This window comes from Toxotes jaculatrix, chromosome 4 (assembly GCF_017976425.1).
Source record: "Toxotes jaculatrix isolate fToxJac2 chromosome 4, fToxJac2.pri, whole genome shotgun sequence".
Lineage (NCBI taxonomy): Eukaryota > Metazoa > Chordata > Actinopteri > Toxotidae > Toxotes > Toxotes jaculatrix.
Window position 1 is genome coordinate 27,388,028 of NC_054397.1, and position 26,777 is coordinate 27,414,804.

General features: G+C 42.2%; 1 protein-coding gene and 2 non-coding genes across 3 annotated transcripts; 2 read left to right on the forward strand and 1 right to left on the reverse strand.

Annotated features, from left to right (window-relative positions):
* Positions 1-5,080: 5,080 nt before the first annotated feature.
* Positions 5,081-15,617, forward strand: tmem132a (transmembrane protein 132A). The gene is made up of 13 exons (XM_041036735.1): positions 5,081-5,162; positions 5,565-5,791; positions 5,889-6,101; positions 6,219-6,409; positions 8,141-8,284; positions 8,381-8,644; positions 8,753-8,905; positions 9,273-9,468; positions 9,581-9,724; positions 10,345-10,547; positions 12,471-12,690; positions 12,783-12,974; positions 14,363-15,617. The coding sequence occupies exons 1-13, from the start codon at positions 5,081-5,083 to the stop codon at positions 15,320-15,322; spliced, it is 3,189 nt and encodes a 1,062-aa protein (XP_040892669.1). The 3' UTR covers positions 15,323-15,617.
* A 1,818-nt stretch (positions 15,618-17,435) lies between these two features.
* trnam-cau lies at positions 17,436-17,507 on the forward strand. The gene has a single exon. It is a non-coding gene; the product is annotated as a tRNA-Met (tRNA).
* Positions 17,508-17,876: 369 nt separating this feature from the next.
* trnak-cuu lies at positions 17,877-17,949 on the reverse strand. The gene has a single exon. It is a non-coding gene; the product is annotated as a tRNA-Lys (tRNA).
* Positions 17,950-26,777: the final 8,828 nt, after the last annotated feature.

Genomic DNA, 26,777 nt, shown 5'->3' on the forward strand with positions numbered 1-26,777 from the left:
AAAAAGGCTGGGTCCTACAGCAAGACCATGATCCAGATCTGAAGCTTTTAGAACAGCCCCCAGACCTGAACATGACTGAAAACCTGTGGGTCGGTCTTAAATATGCTGTGTGAGCAGGATGGACCTGAGGTGAGGAACAGACAGACTCTCAAGACTTACTTCAGGATCCAAACTTGTGCAGATGCTACTGTTTAATTTTCTGAGTTGATGACATAAAACATAACAGTTAACATTTGAAGAAAGTCTCATTTTAAACAGATTTACTTCTTTTACCTTCAAAAATCAATTATGGACTTTGCTCTGCGGTGTGTGAACTTATGCATATAACTGTAGTTAGTAGTAAATAATAACTTCTATATACTAGATGTACATGGTTAACTGTGAGTTATATTCAGGGATGCACATAACTGGTACGCAGGTACGCATGCGCGACAAAAATCAGGACTGCGCAATGCGCATTTGAGTTACGACACGCCCCTACGCACCTGACCGTCACGACATTACTATCTCATTTTACGTTACGTTACACGTGTTGCTTGTCAACTACTGTCGGAGATGTCCAAAAAAAAAAACAACAGACATTAAGCAGCTTTTTTGGCGTTTCGCCACCTACAAAGAAATGCCAACCGGAGCTAGAGCCAAAGAAAAGACTTTTTTCAGAAAAGTGGCTCCAACATGTGCCGTGGCTTGAAGCTAAGTCGCCGGGAGGAGGCCCCGGGGAAGACCTAGGACACGCTGGAGGGCCTATGTCTCTCGTTTTGGCCTGGGAACGCCTCGGGGTTCCCCCGGAAGAGCTGGAGGAAGTGGCCAGGGAGAGGGAAGTCTGGGCGTCCCTGCTTAGACTGCTGCCCCCGCGACCCGGCCCCGGATAAGCGGCAGATGTTGATGATGACCGCTGTGACCGAATGGATGCGCTTAAATCAGGCAGGAAAACGCCTGGGAGCCTCTTCCGTGTATGACTTGGTCCAAATAGTAAATACAAGTAACTCAGATGCTTACTCTAACACCAACAAGGTAGTTAAGCTGTCTCTTACACTGCCTTTAAGCAGTGCAGCTTGTGAAAGGGGATTCTCACATCTCAGGTACAGATCTCGTCTGTCACATGCTCGTCTCTCAGCCCTGATGCACATTCACCTGTCAAAGCAGACCACAGAGACATTTGACCCAAAGCCAGCTGTTGACCTGTGGATGGAGACAGCTAATCGGTGGCTCAACCAAGGACAGGGAGGTGCATGTGCAGCATCTTCATCATCTACCATGCAGGAAGCTGAAGCAGAGGACAGTGGGGGCGACACCGAGGATGACAGTGAGGAAGACTGCACTTATTAAGACCACGCTACATATGGGGTGAGTACCAAACACCATCTCCTGGTACTCACCTGAGTAACTCATTAGAAATGTTATGTGCATCCCTGGTTATATTGCAATGTTTGGAAAAGGCAACTGAAAACTGAAGAGTGGGTGATCCTGAGATCCCAGAAACCACCACTGGACCTGAATAAGTTAAAAAAAGATCATGAAGTGAGGGGGCCACTGGATAAACCTCCTGTACTAACACACCTGCACAGGTGTCTTTGTCTGCAGAGGGATGGACATGTTGTTTGACAGCTGACTTCATCTAGTGTAAGGTTTAAAAAAGACAAACAGAGAAAAGTGGAAGATTGAAAAGACAAAGACAGATGAGTAAAAGTGTAACAGACTGACAATGAAACACAAACCAGCGCACTGAAACTGTCTTAAACTATATGATTATGTGCAGATAGTGTGCTAACAGGGACACAGGTACAGAGATTAAATCTATATTTGAGTACAGAGGAGCAGTGATTGCATAAATGAAATATACACCAACAACTGTTCACATACCATGAACTAACACACAGGTCTGCATGCACCTGCTCAACTTCCTGCAACGATGCCTCATTTCTAGTTTCTAACTGACAGTATCAGTATTGTATTAGCACAAAGGTAGGATGCTAAAAAGAGGTTTTAGGTTTTTTTGGATGTTGTCGCAAAAAATACTAAGAAATACTGAGAATTTGTGCAACACCTTGTAACAAAATGTTGATGTGAGGATATCACACCATTCACTGGTAGTTTATGTAGTCTGTTATTTGCTGCTGCACCGCTGTGAATGTAAATGTAATCGAAGCTAATGTAATAAAAAGGTGAAGTACAGCCAGATAAATGAGGACTGTGCTGAAAGTATGGAGTGGAAGTAGGTGGAGGACTGTTTAGTTAAATTCTGAGGCTGCTTTTCATTTTTTCTCTCTGCTCCCTCTCTCTCTCTCTGTTAAGCTCCTCTCTCTGTCAGATCCATTGTCCTCTAAGCCCCTTCTGCTGCTCTATTACCACTCTCAGCACACACACACACACACACGCACACTGCTGTCATAGAAAGGAAGAGGATTTTATATACATATATATTATATACAGTACCAGACAAAACTTTGGACACAGCTTCTTATTCAGTGGGTTTTCTTTATTTTTATTACTTTCTACATGGTAGATTTATGTGGGATCTTGACAAGGCACACCTGTTCATTGAAAACCATTCCAGACTACCTCATCCCTCCACCTGCCTTGGATCACTGTGCTCACTGTATAAGTGCTCCTCTACCTTTTCCCACAATGCCTTTAGCTTCCCTGATCTTTTGTCCCCTAACAAGTATTTTAAGGAGTCAACAGACTCTCAGTGTAACTATTTTACTCCTCACCATTGTTTTTTCTTCCAAATAACTTTGGTTATTAACAGTAACAGTGTTTGTCTGATCATCTGACCTAAGTTTAAGAGTGAAGGTGCATTTTGAGATCTTGGTCATAATTAAAAGAGTACAATGGTAGCATTAGCTGATGAATAACTGACCAGAGCAACAAAAATATGAGCCAAGTTGTGATTTCCTGAATCTTCCTATAAGGTGTGATCAGGTCTGGGCACTACAGAACTACTTGGTTATGGTTCTGGAGATGGAGACACACCCCTCATGTGACTTGATCTCATGTGACTTCATCTCTTACTCCTGATAGACACCAGCCATGATTCACAGGAAAACATACAGCTCACATTTAGACCGTTTTTCTTGTGATGACTGTTTTTTTCCAAGACATGATTCACTATTCTTGACGCCACTCATTACCTATATTTACCTCTCCATTTACAGATAATGACAGTATAGTCAGCATCCTGTCAAGGCTGCCATCGCACATGTACCATGTGACATGAGACAAATGAAGCAGGAACGTGGAGCCCTCACGCTCATCGAGTCCAGCCGACAGTGGGATTTACAGTCCAGAGCTGCTGCTCTGACAAGCGCTCCACTTCAACTGCTAAGCTTCAAATTACACCATACAATGTCTGAGGCTTCCAGAGACAGTTTGTCTTTAATCACACCACAGACTGCACACACACTCGTCACCATTGTAACTGGTGTGTGATGGAGACGCCCTGATTCTCCACCATCCAGACACTGTAAGGCACACGCACACACACAAACACACACACACACACACACATGAACTCACTCAAAAGAGTGTCCTTTTCTTTGGTAAAAATAACTTGAAGAAGACAAAAGACAAAAGAGAGGGGTGATCAAAAAGAAGTAACTCAGAGGGAAGGGGTGAGGAAGGGGAAGGGAGAGAGGAAGAAGCAAAATCTATAAGAAAATAAATGAGATTCTAAAGAAGGGGAGGGAGGAGGGACATAACGTGGGGGATTATTTACCGTTTTAAACACATAAATCCGTATTGTGTGAATCTGGCACACAGAGAGCGGAGAGAGAGAGAGTGGAGGTTTGTAGCAGCAGCAGACCAGAGAAGAAGAGTGAGAGAGACAAAAAAAAAGAGCATTTTACTGTTTATTTTTATTGATTTTATTTTTTAAATAGTTTTTGTTGTGAAGTATTTATTTTTTTTTATTCCTGTTGGAAGCTGTGAAATGGCCCCGAGCAATAACAGAGGGCTCAACCTGCTCACAAAATGCCTCGAAGAAGAACTGTAACCTGGAGCTGATACAGACAGATACAGGTGGGTAAAACCACAGGTGTGTGTGTGTGTGTGTGTGTGTGTGTGTGTGTGTGTGTGTGTGTGTGTCCATGAAAAAAAAACAGACAGTGAAGGAGTGAAAATGGAAAGAAACAATTCATGAGTATGCATAATATATCCACAGTGTGTGGGTGTACGTGTGCATGTGTGTGTGTGGTATAACAATCTGACCTCTTCACAGGGACTGAACACGTGGATAACACACATCTGATATATTTAGCTGTATGTTCAGCTGCTGTCTTTGATCTTATGCAGAGCAGTGTCTGAACTTAAACTCATTCCTCCCAGCTGAGGTGTGTGTGTGTGTGTGTGTGTGTGTGTGTGTGTAAATGTGAATGTGTGAATGTTCACAGGAAATACTGTAAAATATTGTTTGCTTATTGTGTATCCCTCTGTGACGCTGCATGTGGAGGCTCTGATTGGTGGCAGAAGCAGAGCCTTTCTGGGGCCCTGAGCAAATTTTCACACCCCATCAAACCTCTTTGTTTTTAACACTGACACAGAGCTTTGGGGGTTATCTTCTGTTTGTAGGGCCCATTAGTCATTGAACCAATCAGAGCCCTTGTTTTCCAGAAAGGAATGACTTTTGTTTGAAATGTCAATGAATGAATTTTCCAGTGAAAATGAAAATAGACATTTAAAAAAAAGACTTTCACACTTGGTTTTTATTTAGTTTGGCCTTGCCTCTGTATCCAGGACACCTGACTGTAGTGTTAGTTCACCGACCTGAGTATGTGACCATCACTTCATTGCTAACATCATTGTCACATAGCTAACTCATTTGGAGCAACCTACATTTGAACAGGACTGCAGCTTGATTTACAGTTGTTCAGTGTCTGCAGTAAAGGTTAAGGCTGGTTTTGTTGTCAACAAATCAGAGGATTCCCACTTCTGTAAAACATTCAGTTAGGGCCAGAGTCTGATGGATTATCCTCCGTCTTTGGAACTGTGTGTGGAGCTTTTGATTGTATCACATGGTCTTCATCAGCAATCAAAATTTGCTCGGTTTCAGAAGACAGTTTGTTCCATCAGGTCACAGGTGATGGCAGGGGTCAGCTGGTCTGCTGTGTGCTGGGGCAGAAGTGGAAGTAGCATGCTGCTGCTCTTCTGGATGTTTTTAACAGGTGAGTCTTCACAATGGTAATTGTTTTTTTTGTCTATAGTACATCAGAATCACAGTGAGGTTAACTTGGTTTTCAAGCCAAAAAAAAAATTACCTGGTTAAGAATTCTTAAAACTGTTTATAAAACAGAATCAGTGAGTATGTAAATACTGCACAGGATTTAAAGAGTTTAACTGCTGGACATAAGATGTCTCCTTCTCTGAAAAGTCCATGTATGTGGCTTCAAGTTTCCTCATCACTCAGTTGTATACTGGACCACAACTGGCCCCAAACCAGTTGTGATGTACAGTACAGGGAAACTTTGAAGAGTAGGATTGTTTTCCTTATTTTGGACTTTGTTAGACTCCTCAGTCTCTGACTCTTTGGTTGACACCTCCTGCTCTTTTCTTTTTTCACCCCTCAGTCCCTCCATCCCTCCTGCAGCCTCCTCTCCCTCTCTCTCTGCCAGTCCGCATGTCGGCCGTCCCTCCTCCCTGGCAGTTCCTGCCTCTGTCCCAGGCGGAGCTCGGCCCTCTTTTCTCCAACTCCAGCCCCTTCTCCTTCTCCCAGAGCCTCTTCATGGTGCCCACACCCAGCTGGGGCCCCAGACCTGGCCTCCAGGCCTCATTCGGCCCTTACTCAGTTACACAGGTAAGAGGAAAAAGGACAGGTTAGGTTTGTAGATGAGTTGACTCAGAATGGCAATGTAAAGCTAACTAGCTACATACCTCTCTGTGTCTTTCCACAGCTCATATCAGAGGATGTCCTCCCTCTCTCTCCCCCTCTGTCTGCCTCCCTCCTCTCAGAGCATGTGGAGAGAGAGAGGGATGCAGGAGGGCAGGAGAGGTTCAGGGTGAGGACGCTGTTCCACAAGCGGGGCGGCACCAGCAGCCGAAGGACCTGCATCACTCTGCACGCCTTCAAGGAGACACAGGAGCACAAGGCTTCCTGTATCACACAGGTGAGGACCAGGTTCTCTCTCAGCCTGTAGCGTCGTCTCTCTGTCTTCCTCTGTCATTCCTTTCACCTTTTCCCTCTACTTGCCTTAACCTGTCCATCCACCTGTCCTGTTTCCCAGCCTCCTCTTGGGCTGTGTGTGGTAACTCTGACGCTGCCCAGTGACTGGTTCGAGGATCAACACATCAACCAGTCACACCAGGATCCGGACAAGTGGCACAGTAACATCCACCCTCATAACCGTGTTCAGAAGCGGGAACGGCAGCGGGGCGGACTTCATCACAGCAATCGTCAGCGTTTACCTTCACTGAGGTGAGGTGTTAAAGTTTATTGTTTATTCATTAAATTATTATTATATGAATTATTATATGAATTATATTATACGAATGCAGAACATGTATAGCAGTGATGTTTGGTGTGTAGGCTCTGACGGACACAGAGCTCAGCACAGCTGGAGAGCAGGGAATGACGATAATAACGTCCCTCCACTGGGAGGTAGACTCAGCCTACAGGTGCATGCTGGGTGGAGGAGTGACTTATTAAATGCTACATGAACAGCAGCAGCAGCAATAGCATTAAATGGCAGCAAAGCTTTCAGGTGAGCAGTGTGACACCAGACAGCAAGAGAGTGAGCACAGCACTGAGGCTTAAACTCCACCCCCGTGGTTTAAAGGCTGCCTTGGATTTCTGTTGCAGTGAGGGGAGTGTGACAAATCCTGAGCTGTTACTTAGTTTGTATTAAACAACCACACATCCACTGAGTCTCAGCCATTGGCCTGCTGTCAAAGCAGCTGGGAACTTGATGACTAGCTGCACTGACTGTTGTTGTTTTCCTCCCAAGCTCCCACAGCATCAAGTCTGAAGAACATATGGTGTTTCAGTGAAATAGGAGGAGATGTGTGGAATGAAGACGTAGAACTGGTCAATGCTCTGATTTGATAGTGGAACCTCCTGTGTCGTGGTTCTCTACAACACCATGACGCAAACAGAACAGCAGATGTAACCATTGCACGGTTCAGGGATCTACGTTCTCTCTGACTGTTCCCCACATCACAACATGCAGAACAGATCAAAGTGAAAGGGTTCATTAACATTAGTTTCAGAGCAGGAAGAAAATCTTTTCCAGGGAAAACTGAAAAACAATACCCAGAGAGAAAGAGGAGCAGACTGTAGAAGAAAAGACCCCAAAGAACAACAGAGACAGACCACATGGTCATGGGACGCCCCACTGGAGAGGGCAAAGGACAGTGGGAAACCAGTAAAAAGCAGCATGTGTGTTGTACTAGTGCGAGTGCAGTTGTGTGCGTTTCTGGTGTGGGAATCTGCTTGGACAAGGAGCAAGGGATTGAGAAACAGAGAACAAAATGAGGTAGTGAAAGAGAGAAAAAAGGAACAGAGGGAGAGTGTGTGAGTGTGTTAGTTCATCAAAACCACATGTCAGAATCCTCTTAGGAAAGACAGGAATGCTGCAGGATGAGAAGCAGATGTGGTGAGGTGGTGGGAGGAAGAGGAGAGAAGGAGAGAGAGACCAGAGGAGGTACACAAGGCAAACTTTTTTGTGTCACAATACAAGAAGACTTTGTGGGAAATGCAATATGTCTTTTTCACTATAAATAGAGAAAGGCTGCAGATACAGACAACATGTATGAAGGTACACAGAGGGAACAGGAAGGTACAGGAAAGGTGTAAACAGCTGCAGACAGAGTCCATATATCAGTGATGGGGACATTAACTAGACATACATTTGACAAATGAGCCAGTTTATCACTGAGGTCTGTGGAATGAGTTCCTTACAGCATCAGTGAGCAGGGGCATTAATAATAACAATAACAATAATGGTTGCAGTTGGTGTATGAGCACTTCAGCTGCACAGTGTGGAGCAGTTAATCAGGCCTTACCTCGTTATGCTGCAGGTTTTGACGCATCCAGACTTTGATTTCCTCAGTCTGCCTCCACAAAAGGCTGTGGTAATGATCAAATGTCACAAACGAGCACCTCTTCATGATGAACATGTGTGACAGATGAATTTATGTCTTCATTCAGATACCATCCAGGAGTTGATGGGGACATATCCCAGGCAGATGTTCCACAGGCCCTCAGGTACCCAAGGGGCCCCATGAGACACCAAATACAGCTTTACTACTCCTCCTTTGACACAGTGACCAACACAGAGCTGACACCACCAGAGTACGTTACACAGAGTTTGATAACACACAGAGACTCTTCTCTCTCTGACTTTTCTCAACAACATTTGTTCTTCTCCTCCACTGAACATCCATCCAGGTGTGTGGAGGACAGAGCAGCTCAGTCCCAGAGGCAGCTCTTCTACATCAAAGCAGTGGCACTGAGGGATGAGAAGGAGAAGGAAAGAGGGAAGAGCAGGACCAAAGAAGAAGAGGTCTGTTTGAACGGGCAGGAGGAGGAGGAGCTTCACTTGGACTCCCATGTTGTGATTCGCTACCACAGGGGTCCAGTCCTGATAGGACAGCCAGTCAGGGTGTCTGTGAACCTGAGAGGCAATTTCAGTGCTGAGTTTGTTGTTATAAGGTAAGCACACAGATGGTATGATGACAAGCCTACAAACTACTGCTGCTGCTGCCAACAAACTGTTTTAGTTTTACATTGAAAATCTGTGTGTGTGTGTTTTGTCTTCAGGCTGAAGGTGAAGAGGGGCTTGGTGTCGATGGTGGCCCAGAGAACTCTGACCTCTGACCTGTGGGCAGTGTCCCTGGAGAGAAGTCAAGGCTCCAAACACGACGTGGTGTCTATTGTCTGCCACAAACAGAGCACGGTCAAGAACACACACGAGTAGGCTGAGTTTAATAGTGTTTAGCGTGTCAGTGAACCATAGAGTGAAACATTTTGTTGTCATTGAGGAGATAAAATGATTCCTTCATGTTCGGGACAGTAAATGATCAATGCTTCGACATGACTGAAGGTGAAAGGAATCATTTTGGTTGGAGGAGACGCAGAGAAGCTGAGAACGCCGTGACTATTTTTAGTGTCTGAACCTTCACCTGTGTGCAGTCAGTGGTCTAATGTAATCACAATGTAAGCAGAGTGACAGTGGGAGGGCACATCTTCCCTCTGCAGTAACTCTCACTGTGATGACTGTGGTCACAGTGGAAGCAGTGATTAACTGACAGCTCAGGCTCTGATTTCTGTCGTCCTGCAGTCCCACTCTCCTCCAGCAGGTGGTATGTTTGTCAGTCGACGGCCTGAGGCGGAGCTTCGGTGTTGCCATGACAGTGCCGGCTAACTGGTGGGTGGAGTACTCCGAGAGTAGTAACACCCCGTCGCCACAAGGGGCAGGAGTGAGCATCTTCTCATTCGCTGATCGACACATCTCTGGCATCGCTCCCATCACAGAGGTGCCTCATGTATTAATTTATTTATTTATTCATTCAAAGATCAGGAGGTCCATCTAACCTGATTTGTTCAAACATCATTTGGGTTGTGTGCTTTCTGACTGTTCATCCTCAGAGTAACATGATCATCAACACAGCCATACTGACCAACCAGCCGGTGTCACTTCCTGTCATCGTGCTGGCCATAAGCCGTGATGGGAAGGTGTCAGATGTCACCTCTGCAGTCACGTGTCACTCTACCAACGAGAACACTGTCAAGGTTCGACACAGTTCACGACACACATCATTAAGATCAGCCTGACAAAGCACAAATACACTGGTTATTTACTGTGTGAGCCCTGATCTTTGCCTAGGACAGTTTTAGCCTGGTTAAAAATAATAATAATAATAATAATAATCTTAACTGAAGGTGCATCACTTTAAACTATCACTCTCATTTAGTTCTGTTTTTGGTCTCCACCAAATCCTGAAGGAAATATGTCTCTTTAGCTGCTGAATGCTCCACTATGTCCACCAGCTGGTCTCTGACTGTGTCTGTGTGCTGTCCAGCAGGAAGTAGACAGAGCAAACAGCTGCTGTGGTTGAAAATGAACCAAAGCAGTGAAGTTGTTGTGTATAAATCAAAACAATGAGCTTCATGTATCATGGAGTCAGGCCATGATCCTCTGTGGATTCACAACTACCAGCAACCTCTGGCACATAATTCATAGTACTGAACCTATTGTTATTTACCTATACTGATTAATGCTCCTATAAATAAATGAGATTGTTCTATTTAAACTCTGCTGTTTTTACTGACTTGACATATATACTGTGCATGTGTCTCTAAATCCCCAGTTATCACTAGTGTCTTTTCCACTTTCCTCTGTCTAACCACAGGTGTCCAGTGATTGCTCCACCCTCTATGTGGACGGCAGCGAATCAGGGTTGGGTAACACCTGCGCGGTGGTAGAGTTTCTACTGGGCACTCTCAGTGGCTCTGTGTGTCTGGAGGTGTGGGTTCCGTCGGTTCCCCTGCGAGTGTCCCTGTCAGACCCTGTCCTCAACGCCATCAGTGGCTGGAACCACTTCACAGAGAATGGGTATCAGACAGCCTCAATGTGTCTTCACTTTTCTTTCATTAATTAATTGAATTATAGGATTTGGGGTGTTTCTCTACACAAAGAGATGCACAAGAGACTCTTACCTGAAAGACATTTTAACTCCACTGTTTCCTCTCAGGATTTTATTAGATATATTCTCAGAGCAGCAATTATCAATTTCTTTAATGCACAAGCTGTGAAAGCCTAGAAGATTATGTCAAGCACTCTCTGGCAAAAAAAAAAGGAAATATGTAACATACTAATCACTTGTTTTTATCATTATCACCAATAAGGAACAAACACAGCATCCAGCCTTACAGACTGCTGTGTCAGTTACAGCTGGAACAGTGTGAGGGCTTTGTGATATATTCTGCAAATCTCTTGTTGTGGTTCTGTGATGAGTGATCTGAATTAATCCTCCTGTCATTACAGCTGTGATTTCTCATTTCTTAGAGGCCAAAGACTGCAAACATAGTTCTTCTGGTGGTTACGAGCTCTGTAAATAGACTAATCCAGGGGTTACCAACACGGTGCCCGCGGGCACCAGATCGCCCGCAGGGACCACATGAGTAGCCCACTAGCCTGTTTTAAAAATAGCACTAGCCAGCAATGGGTTCAGTCTAAAATTTTAATATAAATATAAGTATCTATAAAAATAAATATTTTAATTCATCAGGATACTTTCGAATTTTTTTTAAAAGAGCATTTTTAAAAATAAAAATATACATGAACTCTGACCCCGCCTGGTTCAAAGGTCAGTATTGTGCGCATGACAGACACGTTTGTTGAGATAAGCTAGCGGGCGCTGCAAAGACTAGGATCTGATTGCGGTTTCCACTCCCAAAAATATGGCAGAAAAAAGGAAGAAAACATACTATTTTCACAGTGAATGGGAGAAAGAGTTCTTTTTTTTTTTACTACTGTGAAAGAAAACTGCGTGTCTCTCATTTGCGGGGCGACTGTGGCGACAGCAAAGCGGTACAATGTGGAGAGGCACTTCACTACTTGTCACAAAAGCTACCATGCTAACTACCCACCGGGCAGCGCACTACGGGCAGGAAAAGCAGCAGCACAACGCAACTGATGATCCTTACGCTGTTGTTGTTTGATGAAAAGAGCTCCTGACACTACTGCCCCTAAAGTGGAGTTGACATCTATAAGACGGTGAAGCGGTTTTTCGCGGAGGAAAAGGTACCATTGGAAAAGTTGGTATCGGCTGCTACAGACGGGTCTCCTGCTTTGACCGGCCGACATACAGGTTTCATCGCGAACTGTAAAGGTGGCACAGACTTCCCAACATTTCTTCATTACTGTGTTATTGGAGGAGCTGTCAGCTGAATATGGTGACCTGCTGCTACACAGATACATCCGATGGCTCAGCAGGGGACATGTTTTGCAACGTTTTTTTGCCACTTTTGGGTGAAATCAAAGAGTTCATGCAATCCAAAGGGGAAGACACGTCGCTGCTGGAGGACACTGACCGTCTTATGGACTTCACTGGGAAACTAAACCATTTGAACTGATAGATGAATATCATTAACGATTAATATTAATATGTAATTAAAGGTAAATTGTACAGCTTTGTTGTTTGTATCAAACATATTACTCAGTACCCTTAATGTAAGGTTGGTGACCCCTGGACTAGTCAATGCATGCAGTGATGTGCAGACAGATTCATAAAGGACTGAGATTAAGACCTTTTACTGCCATTATCAGTCTGAAAAGCTCTTCAGGGTCTGTGGAGGTTGATCACTTTAACTGTATTCTGAAATCCAGAGTCACTATGGGTAACTTTGATATATTATAAGATGGACAGGTTACACAGGCATGATCACATGCATCTGTGTGGCCTTTAGTTCCTTGTGTGTGTTCTCCTGTGTGTTCTGTCTCCTCACGTGTGTCCTGTGTGTCCTGACTCCACAGGTGTGTGCCGGTGTATCAGCGCTCCTCTGTTCAGGTTCTGACTAAGTTCACAGCTCAGGACTCCCGCAGCAGAACCATACACCTCTTAGGCTCATCTGATTGGTTCATGGATGTGACAGAGCTGGTCCGTGACTGGCTAAGAGTAGAGGACCCTCGAGTGGCTTCCCTTGACACCCAGAAGAACCTGATTGGTTTACGGCCAGGAAAGACATCACTCCATGTAGGCAATGTTTGTGCATCAATTCAGTTGGACATTTCCTCTTACTGATCATCATCATCATCATCATCATCATTTCTCTCTCTCTTTCTCAGGTGGTCTCTGAGCAGTGGGATGGTGTGCTGGGTAGATGTGACATCACTGTGACCTCCGACCCCGTTACCCCTGCAGACCTGTCTGTACAGGTGGTCAGCGGCCTCGGAATGTCAGTTACTGGCAGCCCCGTCCACTCCTCCATCATCACCTCAACAGTGACAGCCTACAACATCCTGTACAACCACCACCAGGTCAGAGAATGACCATCTACGATGAGTGAAGACTGTCAGTTCTTAGATAAAGCAGCTGTTCACATGATACTGTACATTTCCATCAGTGCAGTGCAGAGCAGTGAATGTTCTCCAGGAGAGACTGTCTTGAAATGATTACCCTTATCCTCGTTTTATAGTGTGACTGCCAGCCGTTCAGAGCACCTATAAACACATTTGGCTGCTGATGTGTTTGGACAGCTTGTCTTTAGAACCAGGTCTGAGAGACCATAAACCGACCTTGTGTCATGATATACTCACAATTGTAGATAAATATCGGATGCATAGCTGTGGACTTTTGGAGAGACGTTCACGTTCTCCAGAGGATGAATCCTAATGATGTTATCCTCTGATTTTTCTTCTGGGGCTACCATTAGGTGGACATTTGTGGATTTGTCTGAAATGTCTCCAGAACTATCAAGGATCAAGGAACTTTATTGTCATACCAGGACATTTACATGTTATGGTACGAAATTAGTACTCAGGTCCCAGTTTAAGCCATTCAGAGCAAGACGTGAACAAGAATGAAATATAAACATGAGGGCAATAGTATAAACATTAGAGTAGAAAATATAAACATATAAACATTAGAGTAGAAAAATAAAACAGAGAAAATAAAAATAAACATTAGAGCAGAAATGTATAAACACTGTGAAATTTAAACAATTAAATAACGTGAAAATAAGATAAGGAAGCCAAAGTTAGCACGTGCATAAATACTCATGTGCAAGTAGGAGGTAGTGGTAGTGCAGATGTAGTCCGTGTATTGCACCTATATGAGCATGTTGCCAAATCGAATGGATAGCCATGAAATTTTCTTCAGACCTTCATGGTCCCCAGCAGATGAATCTTACAGACACTGGTGGTCCCTTGACCTTTCCTCTAGCACCAACCAGTTTATCTTAGTAAATTAATTTGACATCTATATTATGACTTGGCACAGAACTTGGTTCAGACATTCACATTCGCCTCAGGTTGAATTATGATCCTCTGACCTTCCTTTAAACTGAATCACCTGGTCAAAAATGGCATTAAGTCAGGCACTGAAGAGCAGGGCAGTTGTTGATTACACTGAAATCAAGAATCAAGATCTTTATTTGCCATTTGTACACAAACACTCAGTCTGGGCACATATGAATTCTTGTGAGTTGCTTAGGAGTCAAAGCTTCAATAAATACAGTAAACGTAGAAAAATAGAAAAAATACACAATAAAATAAACAAAAAATACTCTCTGCATGGTGTGTGTGTGTTGGTGTTTGAAGATGGAGTGTGCTGGGTGGTCTCTGTCCTTGTTGTAGCTGATGAATTGGTGCCGTAGAAATTGTTGTTATATTTAATTCATCAGTCGGGTCCTGTTGTGTGTCTACAGGAGGCATCCATCAGTGTCTGGCTTCAGTTCAGCGATGACACGGCGTCCCTCCTCTCTTCCTTCAGCGACCTTCCCTTTTTCCTGCGTCTCTCTTCATTGGCTGAGACTGTGGTAGTGGTGACACCTGGACCCAGCCAACGCATCTTTGCCCAGGGCGACGGGGGCGGGCCTCTACTGCAAGCAGAACTTCTTGTTTCAACCTGCACTGATCAGCCAATCACCTCCAACTTTATCAGTGAGGGCAACACAGATTGGACGGACACTGGAGGAGGGGGTGGAACCAGGAGGCTGGCAAGGGGATCTGGTTGGATAAGAGTTAACCTGGACCTGGGCTTTCTGCATCCAGAAGGGAACAAAGGTGAGGAGGGTGAGGACTTTGGGTTTGACATTTCAGACACACTTGTTGACTCAGACAGCGACGTCTATACATCGAACTTTGATGAGGACGACAGTGGGAACATGAGCAGTGACTACTACGCCAAAATGAGCAGGAGGATGACTAATAGAAAGTGGAACGAGGTGGGAAATGGAGGGATGGTCAGTCGGAACAACCTGGAAAGAGCTGTTCTGATGCCTAGCCAGGAGGAGGGCTCTGTGTACTTCTCACCGAGTCAGGAGAAGGAAGGACAGAGGGAGGAAGACGAGGATGAGGCCAGGCAGGGAGCTCGAGAGCTGGAGGTTGGTGTGGGTGCTGTCCTCTCTTTGCTCTGTCTCTCCGCTGTCCTCTTCCTGGCAAACTGTCTGCCCTGTGCTCTGCGAGACAGGAGGAGGGCAATGGCAGAGGAGGAGGGCGAAGGAGAATTAGAGGGAGGCACAAAGGAAGAAGAAGAGGGGAGGAAGGAGAAGGAGGTGGAAGACAAGCAGGCAGGGGAGAGGAGGAAGACAGAAGGTGGAGACAAGACAAAGCAGCAGGAGGAGAACAATGTAGAGGATGTTAAAGAAGTAGAGATCATTTGCTGATACATTCACAGGCCAAGCTAAACTTCAGCTCAGATCTGTCCTCAATTCTGAGACGACAACCTGTGCTCACTGCTGTTCACTATAGGGAGCTGAAGTGTTTGAACTACTCCTTTAAACTCTGCAGTTGCCTCTTTATTGACCTTGTTTGAAGAGCATGTGAGTCATACAAGAAAGACTTTCCTGTCTCTATGTTTTAGCTTCAGCAGACTCACAGCTCAGACCTCAGCATAGCCAATAGAGAGATGTTCTAATAGTATAACAGCGTGATCTTACCCTGTTTTGTACAATATTGCATTACCAGTCAAACCACAACTTGCTCTCACTGCGAGCAATGTTTAAAGTTTGCAGGAGTTCATGCGCGTGATCTGGATTCTGGGATCCAGCTCAAATATTCTGGCAGTGTTCAGACCCATTCTGCACCTTGAGTTATACTTACACAAACTTTTTTATAATTCTTTTTTGTTTTTTTCATTGGTTTATGTGACTGTGTGTTTGGCTATGGACACAAGGTGTTTATGTTTCAGTGAAAGAAGTTTTTATTTGTTCTCTTCCTCCTGAGTTTGCACGCAGGGAAATAAATAACTGCAGCAAAAAAGCTGACGATCTTCTGTCCGTTGTCACCTCTGGGGAGACTTACAGGCTTCTGTAGAACCCACACCATCCCACAGGTCAGGAAGTTTCCTCTTGAAGCAGAGAGAAGAAGAAAAGCATTTAGAGCCAAAATAGTGTTGGTGTATCTGGGCTGGGTCTGTATTTTGCTGCAAATGATCTGTGTGTGTCCAAGGATACACGTGCACAACAATACAGTCCATCAGGTCTTTATTCTGTCCAGCCAAGAAGCACTTCCAGTCTGTTTACAGAGGGCCTGAAGAGAAGTTGATTGGAATCTTCTTGCTTTTGTTCAATAAATTAGAGCTCAGCAGAGGAAGTTTTCAGAGAAATTATATTCAGCCTCTGTATAGTGTAATAAAATGGAAAAATCATGTTTTGTCCTTATGAAGGCAGCACATGTACCATACAGTGTAAATATGTTGAATAATGACTTTCTATTTAGAATCTATCTGTTTAAATCTGAATCTTTGCTTCATTATATGTCATTTTGTCAGCTGTGTTTAACTATATCTGGTTTCAGATCAGTGTGTTTAAAATAAAATGAGCTGTACAAAGCTTTGTCCTTTTCAAATGACAGCTGCTCCCCATTCAAGCAGAGTAAAGTCTGAGGAAGTGCAATGACTGAACATCTAGCACAGGGGGACATAGGATGTGAGAATAGTTGAATTAGATTCCAGATGTTGTGTGTCTGTCTTTACTTTAAAAATAGAGGTGGAAGATGTATTCAGTTTCTGACATAAAAGTATTGATATGACCATGTGAGTACAGAACAATTTTCAGCAAAATACACTTAAAGTAATAAAAGCAAAATGACTAATTATGCTGAATGGCCCCATTTTATAGTGTTATGTACAGAGGCTTCAGAGTATTCAGACCCTGTCACTGCTTACACATTTTTTTGTGTTGTAGATTTAATTGTAAATTGATAAGATTACAATCAAATGCCAATCAGTCTACACTCAATAACCCATAATGACAAAGTGAAAACAGATTTGTAGAATTTTTTTTTTTTTTTTTTTTTTTTGCAAATTTATTTAAACTCAAAACCTGAAATCTCTCATTTTCAAAACTACCTCTTTGCTGTGTCTCTCCAGACTGTCGTCAGGTGCATCCTGTTTGCTTTAATGTTGATGTGTCTATGACCTGATCAAAGTCCACCTGTAAATAACTGAATTCACTGGACATAGTTTAGAAAGACACAGACCTGTGTATATTATGTCCCACAGTCACAGTACGTCAGGACAAAGAAATATAGAGGGAGCTTCCTTTCAACTGGATATGTTGTTTCTCCCCACAGTAATAAACTGTATTAGCTCGCAGTGTCCTCTAGCGGCGAGAAGGTGAAACGAAATGGAGAACCAGACAGCACAAGACAGAAAACAGGAGGAAGCATACACGGCATATAAAAAGGAGGTATTCCACACACAACATACGACATTTACATTCAGTCATGCAGTTGTTGATAGATACATATACCAATACTATGCATGCTTTGTACGTCAGCAGAGTGGCGCAGCGGAAGCGTGCTGGGCCCATAACCCAGAGGTCGATGGATCGAAACCATCCTCTGCTATTTTGTCTTTCTCCTCCTGACATATACTTTTATCCTCATAAATACATAAACTCAAACCAGTCCTGCGCCGTAATCGGTTGTAATGACATGCATATCCACTCAAAGTACATTTGCGGGAGTCCGTTAACTGAGATCACGAGTATATAACAAGGCTCCGAGCGAACACCTAATTACACTCAACAGTCGCAGTAATGTCAGTACCAAGACCTACATGCAGTTGTAAGTAACGTGTCATAAATTGCATGAATTTGACCAGGTGGCGTCGCTATTTTCAAGTCAATATGGAATAACCTCGGCACGTACAACACATGGACGCAGCGGATGTACACACCAAAATGTCTCTAAATCAGCACGGAAAAAATATTATCACGCCCAACGTGGGGCTCGAACCCACGACCCTGAGATTAAGAGTCTCATGCTCTACCGACTGAGCTAGCCGGGCACAACATCTGCGGTATGTATTGTGACTTCTGTGATTGTGGATTGATGCGAGAGCAGATAATGCGGTCACAGTACAGATCAAGATCATATAATGCTGTTTATATCTCTGAATGGAATCAAAAGCAAAAAGCATCCAGTAAACAGCAGTTCAGAGGACGTTTGTCTCAGAATTTGGCATCAACAGCCTGAATCCATGGACAGTTTGAGCGGTAGCTGCCTGGTTTATCTACCTTTGGATCAGTATGAGGGGCTGTGTAAATGGAAACAAAGGAGTGTTATAATAATTTGAACTTTGTAAGCAACTGAAAAACTCATTGTGAAATTTGAGCTCTTGAAATAATACCAAAATGTCATTTTCAGTCAGAACTGTGGCCTTGGGAAAACTCTGTCACCATTTGTTCCCATCATGTGCAGATCTACAGAAGCAGCATCAACATCAACAAGGCTGCAGGTCCAGACAAGGTGTCAGGTCGTACCCTGAAGTCATGCGCTGAGCAACTGGCAGGAGTTTTTCTGGACATTTTCAAGCTGTCCATGCAGCTTTCCACGGTCCCTGTATGCCTGAAGTCCTCCATCATTGTGCCTGTGCCCAAGAAAGCAACCATCACCTGCCTCAATGATTACCGAGCTGTCGCTCTGATTCCAGTCATCATGAAGTGCTTGGAGAGGATCCTCCTAAAGTACATCAATGACCAGGGGCGGGCTGGCCATCGGGAGGTTCGGGAGGTTTCCCGGCCGGTGGTCGGAACGTTTTTTTTTACCCTATAAAATGCAGTATCAGTGTACCGCAGCAGCGTGTACTCGCAAACGCAGGTGGCACAGTGTGGAACGTAACCAAGGCAAGAGTTGTAGGTTTCAGCAGTGAGGATCACTTCCGCGTTCGCGTTTCTGGGCTTACGCTGGGGGCTGGCTCCAGAAGTGAGTAATTATCCATTTACCCCCATGTTAAAATAGCCAACATTACAGCCTAAAAAAACATAATTTACACGCTGTTACATTTTTATGTTTTTGGGATCTATTGATCAGGGGCGGGCTGTTTATTTTAGTAAGACCTCAAAATGTGATGAAACACCTCATAGTATACTAAGGCGTAAAAATATGCCAAAAAAAGTTATGTTTTAGTAAGACCTCAAAATGTGCCAAAAAACGTCATAGTATAGTAAGACGTCAAAATCGGCCAAAAAAAGTCATACTTCACTATGACCTCAAAATGTCATAAAAAAACGTCATAGTATAGTAAGGCGTCAAAATGGACCAAAAAAAGTCATACTTTAGTATGACCTCAAAATGTCATAAAAAACATCATAGTATAGTAAGGCGTCAAAATGGGCCAAAAAAAGTCATACTTTAGTATGACCTCAAAATGTCATAAAAAACGTCATAGTAAAGTAAGGCGTCAAAGTGGGCCAAAAAAAGTCATACTTTAGTATGACCTCAAAATGTGCCAAAAAACGTCATAGTATAATAAGGCGTCAAAATGGGCCAAAAAAAGTCATACTTTAGTATGACCTCAAAATGTGCCAAAAAAAGTCATAGTATAGTAGGGCGTCAAAATCGGCCAAAAAAAGTCATGCTTTAGTATGACCTCAGAATGTCATAAAAACGTCATAGTATAGTAAGGCGTCAAACTCGACCAAAAAAAGTCATACTTTAGTATGACCTCAAAATGTGCCAAAAAACGTCATAGTATAGTAAGGCGTCAAAATCGGCCAAAAAAAGTCATACTTTACTATGACCTCAAAATGTGCCAAAAACCGTCATAGTATAGTAAGGCGTCAAAATGGGCCAAAAAAAGTCATACTTTAGTATGACCTCAAAATGTCATAAAAAACCTCATGGTATAGTAAGGCGTCAAAATGGGCCAAAAAAAGTCATACTTTACTATGACCTCAAAATGTGCCAAAAAACGTCATAGTATAGTAAGGCGTCAAAATGGGCCAAAAAAAGTCATACTTTAGTATGACCTCAAAATGTCATAAAAAAGGTCATAGTATAGTAAAGCGTCAAAATCGGCCAAAAAAAGTCATAGTATAGTAAGGCTACAAAATCGGCCAAAAAAAGTCATACTTTACTATGACCTCAAAATGTGCCAAAAAACGTCATAGTATAGTAAGGCGTCAAAATCGGCCAAAAAAAGTCATACTTTACTATGACCTCAAAATGTGCCAAAAAACGTCATAGTATAGTAAGGCGTCAAAATGGGCCAAAAAAATTCATACTTTAGTATGACCTCAAAATGTCATAAAAAAACGTCATAGTATAGTAAGGCGTCAAAATCGGCCAAAAAAAGTCATACTTTACTATGACATCAAAATGTGCCAAAAAACGTCATAGTATAGTAAGGCGTCAAAATCGGCCAAAAAAAGTCATACTTGGGACTTCCGGTTCCGCCATGATGGAGTAGACGCAACGTGGGAAAGCTCCTTCTTGATTTTGTTAATTTATCCATTTAAACTCGACCAAAACATTGATTTCAAGTGGTAAATCTGGGTTTGACCAGACCGAGCAGCTGTATGTGGACTCGAACTTTTACCCCAAAGGAAAAAAGGCTAAAACATCGCTTTCTACAACCGTGACTTCGCCTGGACGTATCATGATGGCGGACAAGACAGAACCGATTATCTCCCTCAGTGTGCTGAGAACGGAGCTACAGTCATCACGAGAAGCAGTGCTTGGTGACATTAAAACTGAAATAACCAACCTACGCCAAGAAATTAAGAAAGACATTTCATCTCTCCGCGAAGAAACCAAAGCAGACATATGCAGCATTCACTCTGAGCTAGCAAACGAGCTATCATCACTCCGTGCTGCGCACATTGAGTTTTCTAAAGTTCAGTCGGACATGGGCAAAGCTCTGAGTGACACCATGGATCGTGTTGAAGCCCTGGAGGAATCTCAAGATTTGCTGGTGAAAGATTATAAAAAACTACAGGAAAAGTGCATGGATATTGAAAACCGGAGTCGGAGACAAAACCTAAGGCTGATCGGTATTGAGGAGGGTGCTGAGGCTGGGCAGCCGACAAAGTTTGCCGCTGCTTTCTTCCCCGAGGTGCTGGGGGAGAGCAATTTTGATGCTCCGGTGATAATTGATCGTGCACACAGAACGCTGGCACCAAAACCCAAAAAAGGAGAGAGGCCCCGAACTATGGTTGTTCGCCTTCACTACTACTCAGACAAGGAGAAAATCCTTGGTCTGTCAAAAAGTAAAGGCCGTCTAACATACAGAGGAGCACCGGTGCATATCTTCCCAGACATGAGTCCAGAGGTGGGCAGGCTGCGTGCCGCGTTCAACCCGGTGAAGGCAAAGCTCCGCGACGCCAAGGTAGACTACAGCTTGTACTATCCGGCCAAGCTTACACTCACCCTGAACGGCATCAGGTACTCGTTCGACACTCCCAAGGCAGCTGAGGAATTCTACAATAAGAAGATCGCTGTAAGGGAGCAACAGGATGGCTGATAATCTCTGGTGAATTCCTCTCAGCTGGCTAGCTAACATGCTAGTCATTTTTTCATCATTAAACACAATCAGAGGATACGCCTCGATACCAACACCTGGTGCCTGCTACTGCCAAGGTTACATTATCAATCAGCATTAAGTATGGACTTTACAAGGTATGTTAACGATAGATAAATGGATATTATGGTAATTCACAGATCGGTATTGATATAAGGATAACCTAATTCTACGTGGTAATCCAGACTGAATGACAAACAGGAATGTTATTGCGGCAGTCCTCTACTTATTTCCTTTATTTATTTAATTCCTGTTATTTTTCTATTTCTTATTCATCGCGGCTTGGGAAGAGGAGCTGCTGTTATATTCGTTACTGCCAAATTCTGATGTTTTATTTTTATGAAGTGCACATTCATTTACGCTGTGCATAAAAGGTTAAGATTCTGTTTTGCTTGTTTGTTTACCTGGAGAGTTCACCCGATCATAGCAAAGTGCGCCACAAGAATCATTACTGCTGGCACTAATGATATGGTCGTTATTATTTTATTATTCTTCTTCTTCTTATTATTATTATTTATTTATTTATTTTTTTCTTTCTTCCCTGATATATTAGTTTCAGTGAATCCACCACTGTTTCCACTAAGTTGCACTAACCTTTTTTTTTTTTTTTTTTTTTTTTTTTTTTTTAAACGGTAATATTTGGTCAGAGGGTTTTATGGTTCACAGTTAAGGAGCTAAGGACTATATTATGCTCACTGGAGTCTTACTGGATGTGTTTTAGACAGAGAAGACTTAGTTACTTGCTTAAGTTTTTCGTCTATACCTTTCAGTTGGGGAAAGGTAGAGAGGGGTTCGGGGTATGTTCTTGCAGGGTTTTCTGTGTTTTTGTTGGCTTTTTCTTATTTTTTTTTCTTAAATCTGTATGGATGTTGGTACTCATGCTCAGTGCTTTTCTTTTCTTTTCTCCCAACTCAGACTATGGCTAGTCGGATTAAGACAAAAGCTGAAAGTTTGGTACAGTTTACTACATGGAATTGTAGGGGTCTGAATGGGGCAGTAAAGCGGGGAAATATATTTGCTCATCTTAAGAAATTGGGGACGAACATTGCCTTTCTGCAGGAGACACATCTAAGAAATCAAGATCACACTCTCCTCCGAAAAAACTGGGTTGGCCAGGTATTCCATTCCCATTTTAATTCGAAATCTAGAGGCACTGCTATAATTATTAGTAAAGATGTTTCCTTTATATCATCTGATATTATTCCAGATCTACACGGCAGATATATCATCGTCACTGGCAAACTTTATAACATTCCAGTGGTTTTAGCTAATATATATGCTCCTAATCACGACGATGAGCAGTTTATCTCTTCTGTCTTGGCCACTTTGCCTAATCTTGATACCCACAAATTAATTTTAGGTGGAGATTTTAATTTAGTTCTCAACCCAAAATTAGACAGGTCATCGAACAAAACACAGGCTCTTACTAAATCGGCGGTAAAAACAGTTTTATTCAAATTTATATTCTACAGAATCAGCTGGTGATCCCACATTTATTGAGGACTTTCTTGACAAATTGGCTATACCTACCATAACTCAGGAAGATAAAGAGCAGCTCGAGGGAGCTATTACTCTGGAAGAAATACAACAAGCTATACGTAATATGCAGAGCTCAAAAGCCCCAGGCCCTGATGGATATACAGCAGAATTCTACAAAACATTTGTAGAACTTATTTCACCTTTGTTACTTGAAGTATTTAATGAGTCCATTTTATCAAGCCAGCATTTCTCTACTCCTTAAAAAAGACAAAGATCCGCTCAGTCCAAGTTCATATAGGCCTGTAAGCCTTCTGGATGTAGATGTGAAATTGTTAGCCAAGATTTTAGCTACACGACTGGAGAGAGTGCTCCCATCAGTGATATCTGGGGACCAGACAGGTTTTATTAAAGATAGGCATTTATTCTTTAATCTTCTGCATTTATTTAATATTATTTACTCTTCCAGCTCAAATCCTCACAATCCAGAAGTGCTAATATCCCTTGATGCAGAGAAGGCCTTTGACAGGGTTGAATGGGATTTTCTCTTTGCAACTCTGCTGAAATTTGAGTTTGGCACAAAATTCATTTCCTGGATAAGATTACTTTATGCCTCGCCCTTAGCCTCGATTCATACAAACAACTTCAGATCTGAATATTTCCCCTTAAGTCGCTCCACCAGACAAGGCTGTCCTCTGTCTCCACTCCTTTTTGCTCTGGTTATCGAGCCACTTGCAATCTCGTTACGTGCCTCAGATAATTACAAAGGAATCACTAGAGGAGAGAGGGAGCACAAGGTGTTGTTATACGCAGATGATTTATTGCTATATATCTCTAACCCTTCAAAATCCATTCCCAATATTTTGTCTATTCTAGAGGATTTTGGCAAGGTATCAGGGTACAAGCTCAACATTTCCAAAAGCGTTTTATTTCCTATTAATGCTAGTGCCCAGCGACAATCGTTCAGCTCTCTCCCATTTAAGGTTGTAAGTCAGTTTCGTTACTTAGGGGTCATGGTCACGGAAACTTTTTCTAATTTATTTAAACAAAACTTTGCAGAACTTCTTAAATGTACAGAGCGGGATTTTGCAAAGTGGTCAAATCTTCCTATATCACTGGCTGGCCGAATCAATATAATAAAAATGAACACCCTTCCTAAATTTCTGTTCCTTTTTCAAAGTATTCCAATTTTTATTAATAATACTTTTTTTAGGAACTTAGATTAATTTCCAATTTTATTTGGAATAAGAAGACCCCCCGGATAAGGAAGGATTTCTTACAAAGACCCAAATCGGAGGGTGGTATGGGTTTACCTCATTTCAAACTCTACTATTGGGCATGTAATTTACGAGCACTCTCCTTTTGGCCCCAAGATCAAATACCTGCCTGGCTTCAAATTGAGGAAAAACACTGTTCCCCATCTTCTTTATCAGCTCTACTCTTTTCTGCACTGCCCATTACATACTCGTATTCTATAAATAACCCGATAGTCTCACACTCACTCAGAATTTGGTCCTCAATAAGAAAACACTTTGGGTGGCATTTGGGCTCCCTTCGGGCTCCTATAAACGCAAACCATTTATTTACTCCTTCTCTTTCTGATGCAAAGTTTCAGGAGTGGTACAGTAAAGGTATTCGTTCCTTCCAGGACCTGTTTATTGAGGACAAATTTCCATCATTTCAACAGTTACAAACTGTTTTGATCTAACTCACTCGCATCATTTTAGATTTTTGCAGCTACGGGATTTTGTTAAGAAAAACACTACATCTTTCCCCAACATTCCACATAGTACACCAATGGATTCTATTTTTCTATCAAATCCACTGACAAAAGGAGACATTTCCACTATTTACAATACGCTCTCAGGTTTAAATTGCACCACTTCTTTAGATCATCTAAAAAGTGCCTGGATGAATGACCTGGGAGTAGTTATTACTGATGAACTTTGGACAAAAGCTTTGAAGCTGGTGCACTCCTCCTCAGTCTGTATGAGACATGGGCTCTTGCAGTTTAAAGTCTTACACCGATTACATTTATCAAAGGTAAAGCTCTGTAAAATGTATCCGAATATAGATCCTGCATGTGATAGATGTGGACAATCACCAGCCTCACTAGCCCATATGTTCTGGCACTGTCCAAGAATAAGAACATACTGGCAACTGATTTTTCAATCTTTTTCGGACATTATAGGAAGAGTGATCAATCCTAGTCCACTGATGGCTGTCTTTGAAGTTAAAGAACCTGGTCTTGTCTTATCCAGCTCTCATTATAACATGATAACATATATATCTCTTCTAGCACGGAGACTGATATTATTGAACTGGAAGCAGGCTCAACCTCCGACTCACTCTACCCTTATGAAAGATGTTATGCAGTATCTGCAGTTAGAAAAAATAAAATTCTCATTAAGAGGGTGTGAAGACAAATTCTACCGGATCTGGAGACCCTTTATTGATTACTTTGATAAAAGTAAACCAACATTTCCCACAAACTAGCCTGATGTTAGTGTGAAGGCACTGCGGAGCTACCTGTCATCCACTTTTGTCACTTTTTGTGTTCTGTTAGATACATTCTTATTTTAACTATACATTTCTTGGTATCTATATTAGGACTGAACTTGCAATAAACTTTACATTTTGGTAATAATTTGTAAAATAATTAAATTATCTGCAGAACACAGACTGCTTTACTTTAATACTTTATCTTTACTCAACTTTTTTTTTTTTTTTTTAATATTATTATTTTTGTATTTTGTGTTATTGTGGCTGTTTTTTTTTTGTTTTTGTTTTTGTTTTTTTTTTCTGTTTTGTTTTGTCTTCGTTATCCGCACTCTGAATAAGTCAATATATTGTTTGTATGTTTAACTTTGAAAACCCCAATAAAAAGAGTTTGAAAAAAAAAAAAAAGTCATACTTTACTATGACCTCAAAATGTGCCAAAAAATGTCATAGTATAGTAAGGCGTCAAAATGGGCCAAAAAAAGTCATAATTTAGTATGACCTCAAAATTTCATAAAAAACGTCATAGTATAGTAAGGCGTCAAAATGGGCCAAAAAAAGTCATACTTTACTATGACCTCAAAATGTCATAAAAAACGTCATGGTATAGTAAGGCGTCAAAATGGGCCAAAAAAAGTCATACTTTAGTATGACCTCAAAATGTCATAAAAAACGTCATGGTATAGTAAGGCGTCAAAATGGGCCAAAAAAAGTCATACTTTACTATGACCTCAAAATGTGCCAAAAAACGTCATAGTATAGTAAGGCGTCAAAATGGGCCCAAAAAAGTCATACTTTAGTATGACCTCAAAATGTCATAAAAAACGTCATAGTATAGTAGTGCGTCAAAATCGGCCAAAAAAAGTCATACTTTAGTATGACCTCAAAATGACATAAAAAACGTCATAGTATAGTAAGGCGTCAAAATGGGCCAAAAAAAGTCATACTTTAGTATGACCTCAAAATGTCATAAAAAACGTCATAGTATAGTAAGGCGTCAAAATGTGCCAAAAAACGTCATAGTATAGAAAGGCGTCAAAATAGGCCAAAAAAAGTCATAGTATAGTAAGGCGTCAAAATGGGCCAAAAAAAGTCATACTTTAGTATGACCTCAAAATGTCATAAAAAACGGCATAGTATAGTAAGGCGTCAAAATGGGCCAAAAAAAGTCATACTTTAGTATGACCTCAAAATGTCATAAAAAACGTCATAGTATAGTAAGGCGTCAAAATCGGCCAAAAAAAGTCATACTTTACTATGACCTCAAAATGTGCCAAAAAACGTCATAGTATAGTAAGGCGTCAAAATGGGCCAAAAAACGTCATAGTATAGTAAGGCGT

Excerpts from the sequence above, each read along its gene's own strand:
- tmem132a (XM_041036735.1), top strand. The coding sequence starts at position 5,081 with ATGGCAGGGGTCAGCTGGTCTGCTGTGTGCTGGGGCAGAAGTGGAAGT. Across the intron at positions 9,469-9,580 it reads GCATCGCTCCCATCACAGAG|AGTAACATGATCATCAACAC; the intron begins GTGCCTCATGTA and ends GTTCATCCTCAG. Across the intron at positions 9,725-10,344 it reads CCAACGAGAACACTGTCAAG|GTGTCCAGTGATTGCTCCAC; the intron begins GTTCGACACAGT and ends GTCTAACCACAG.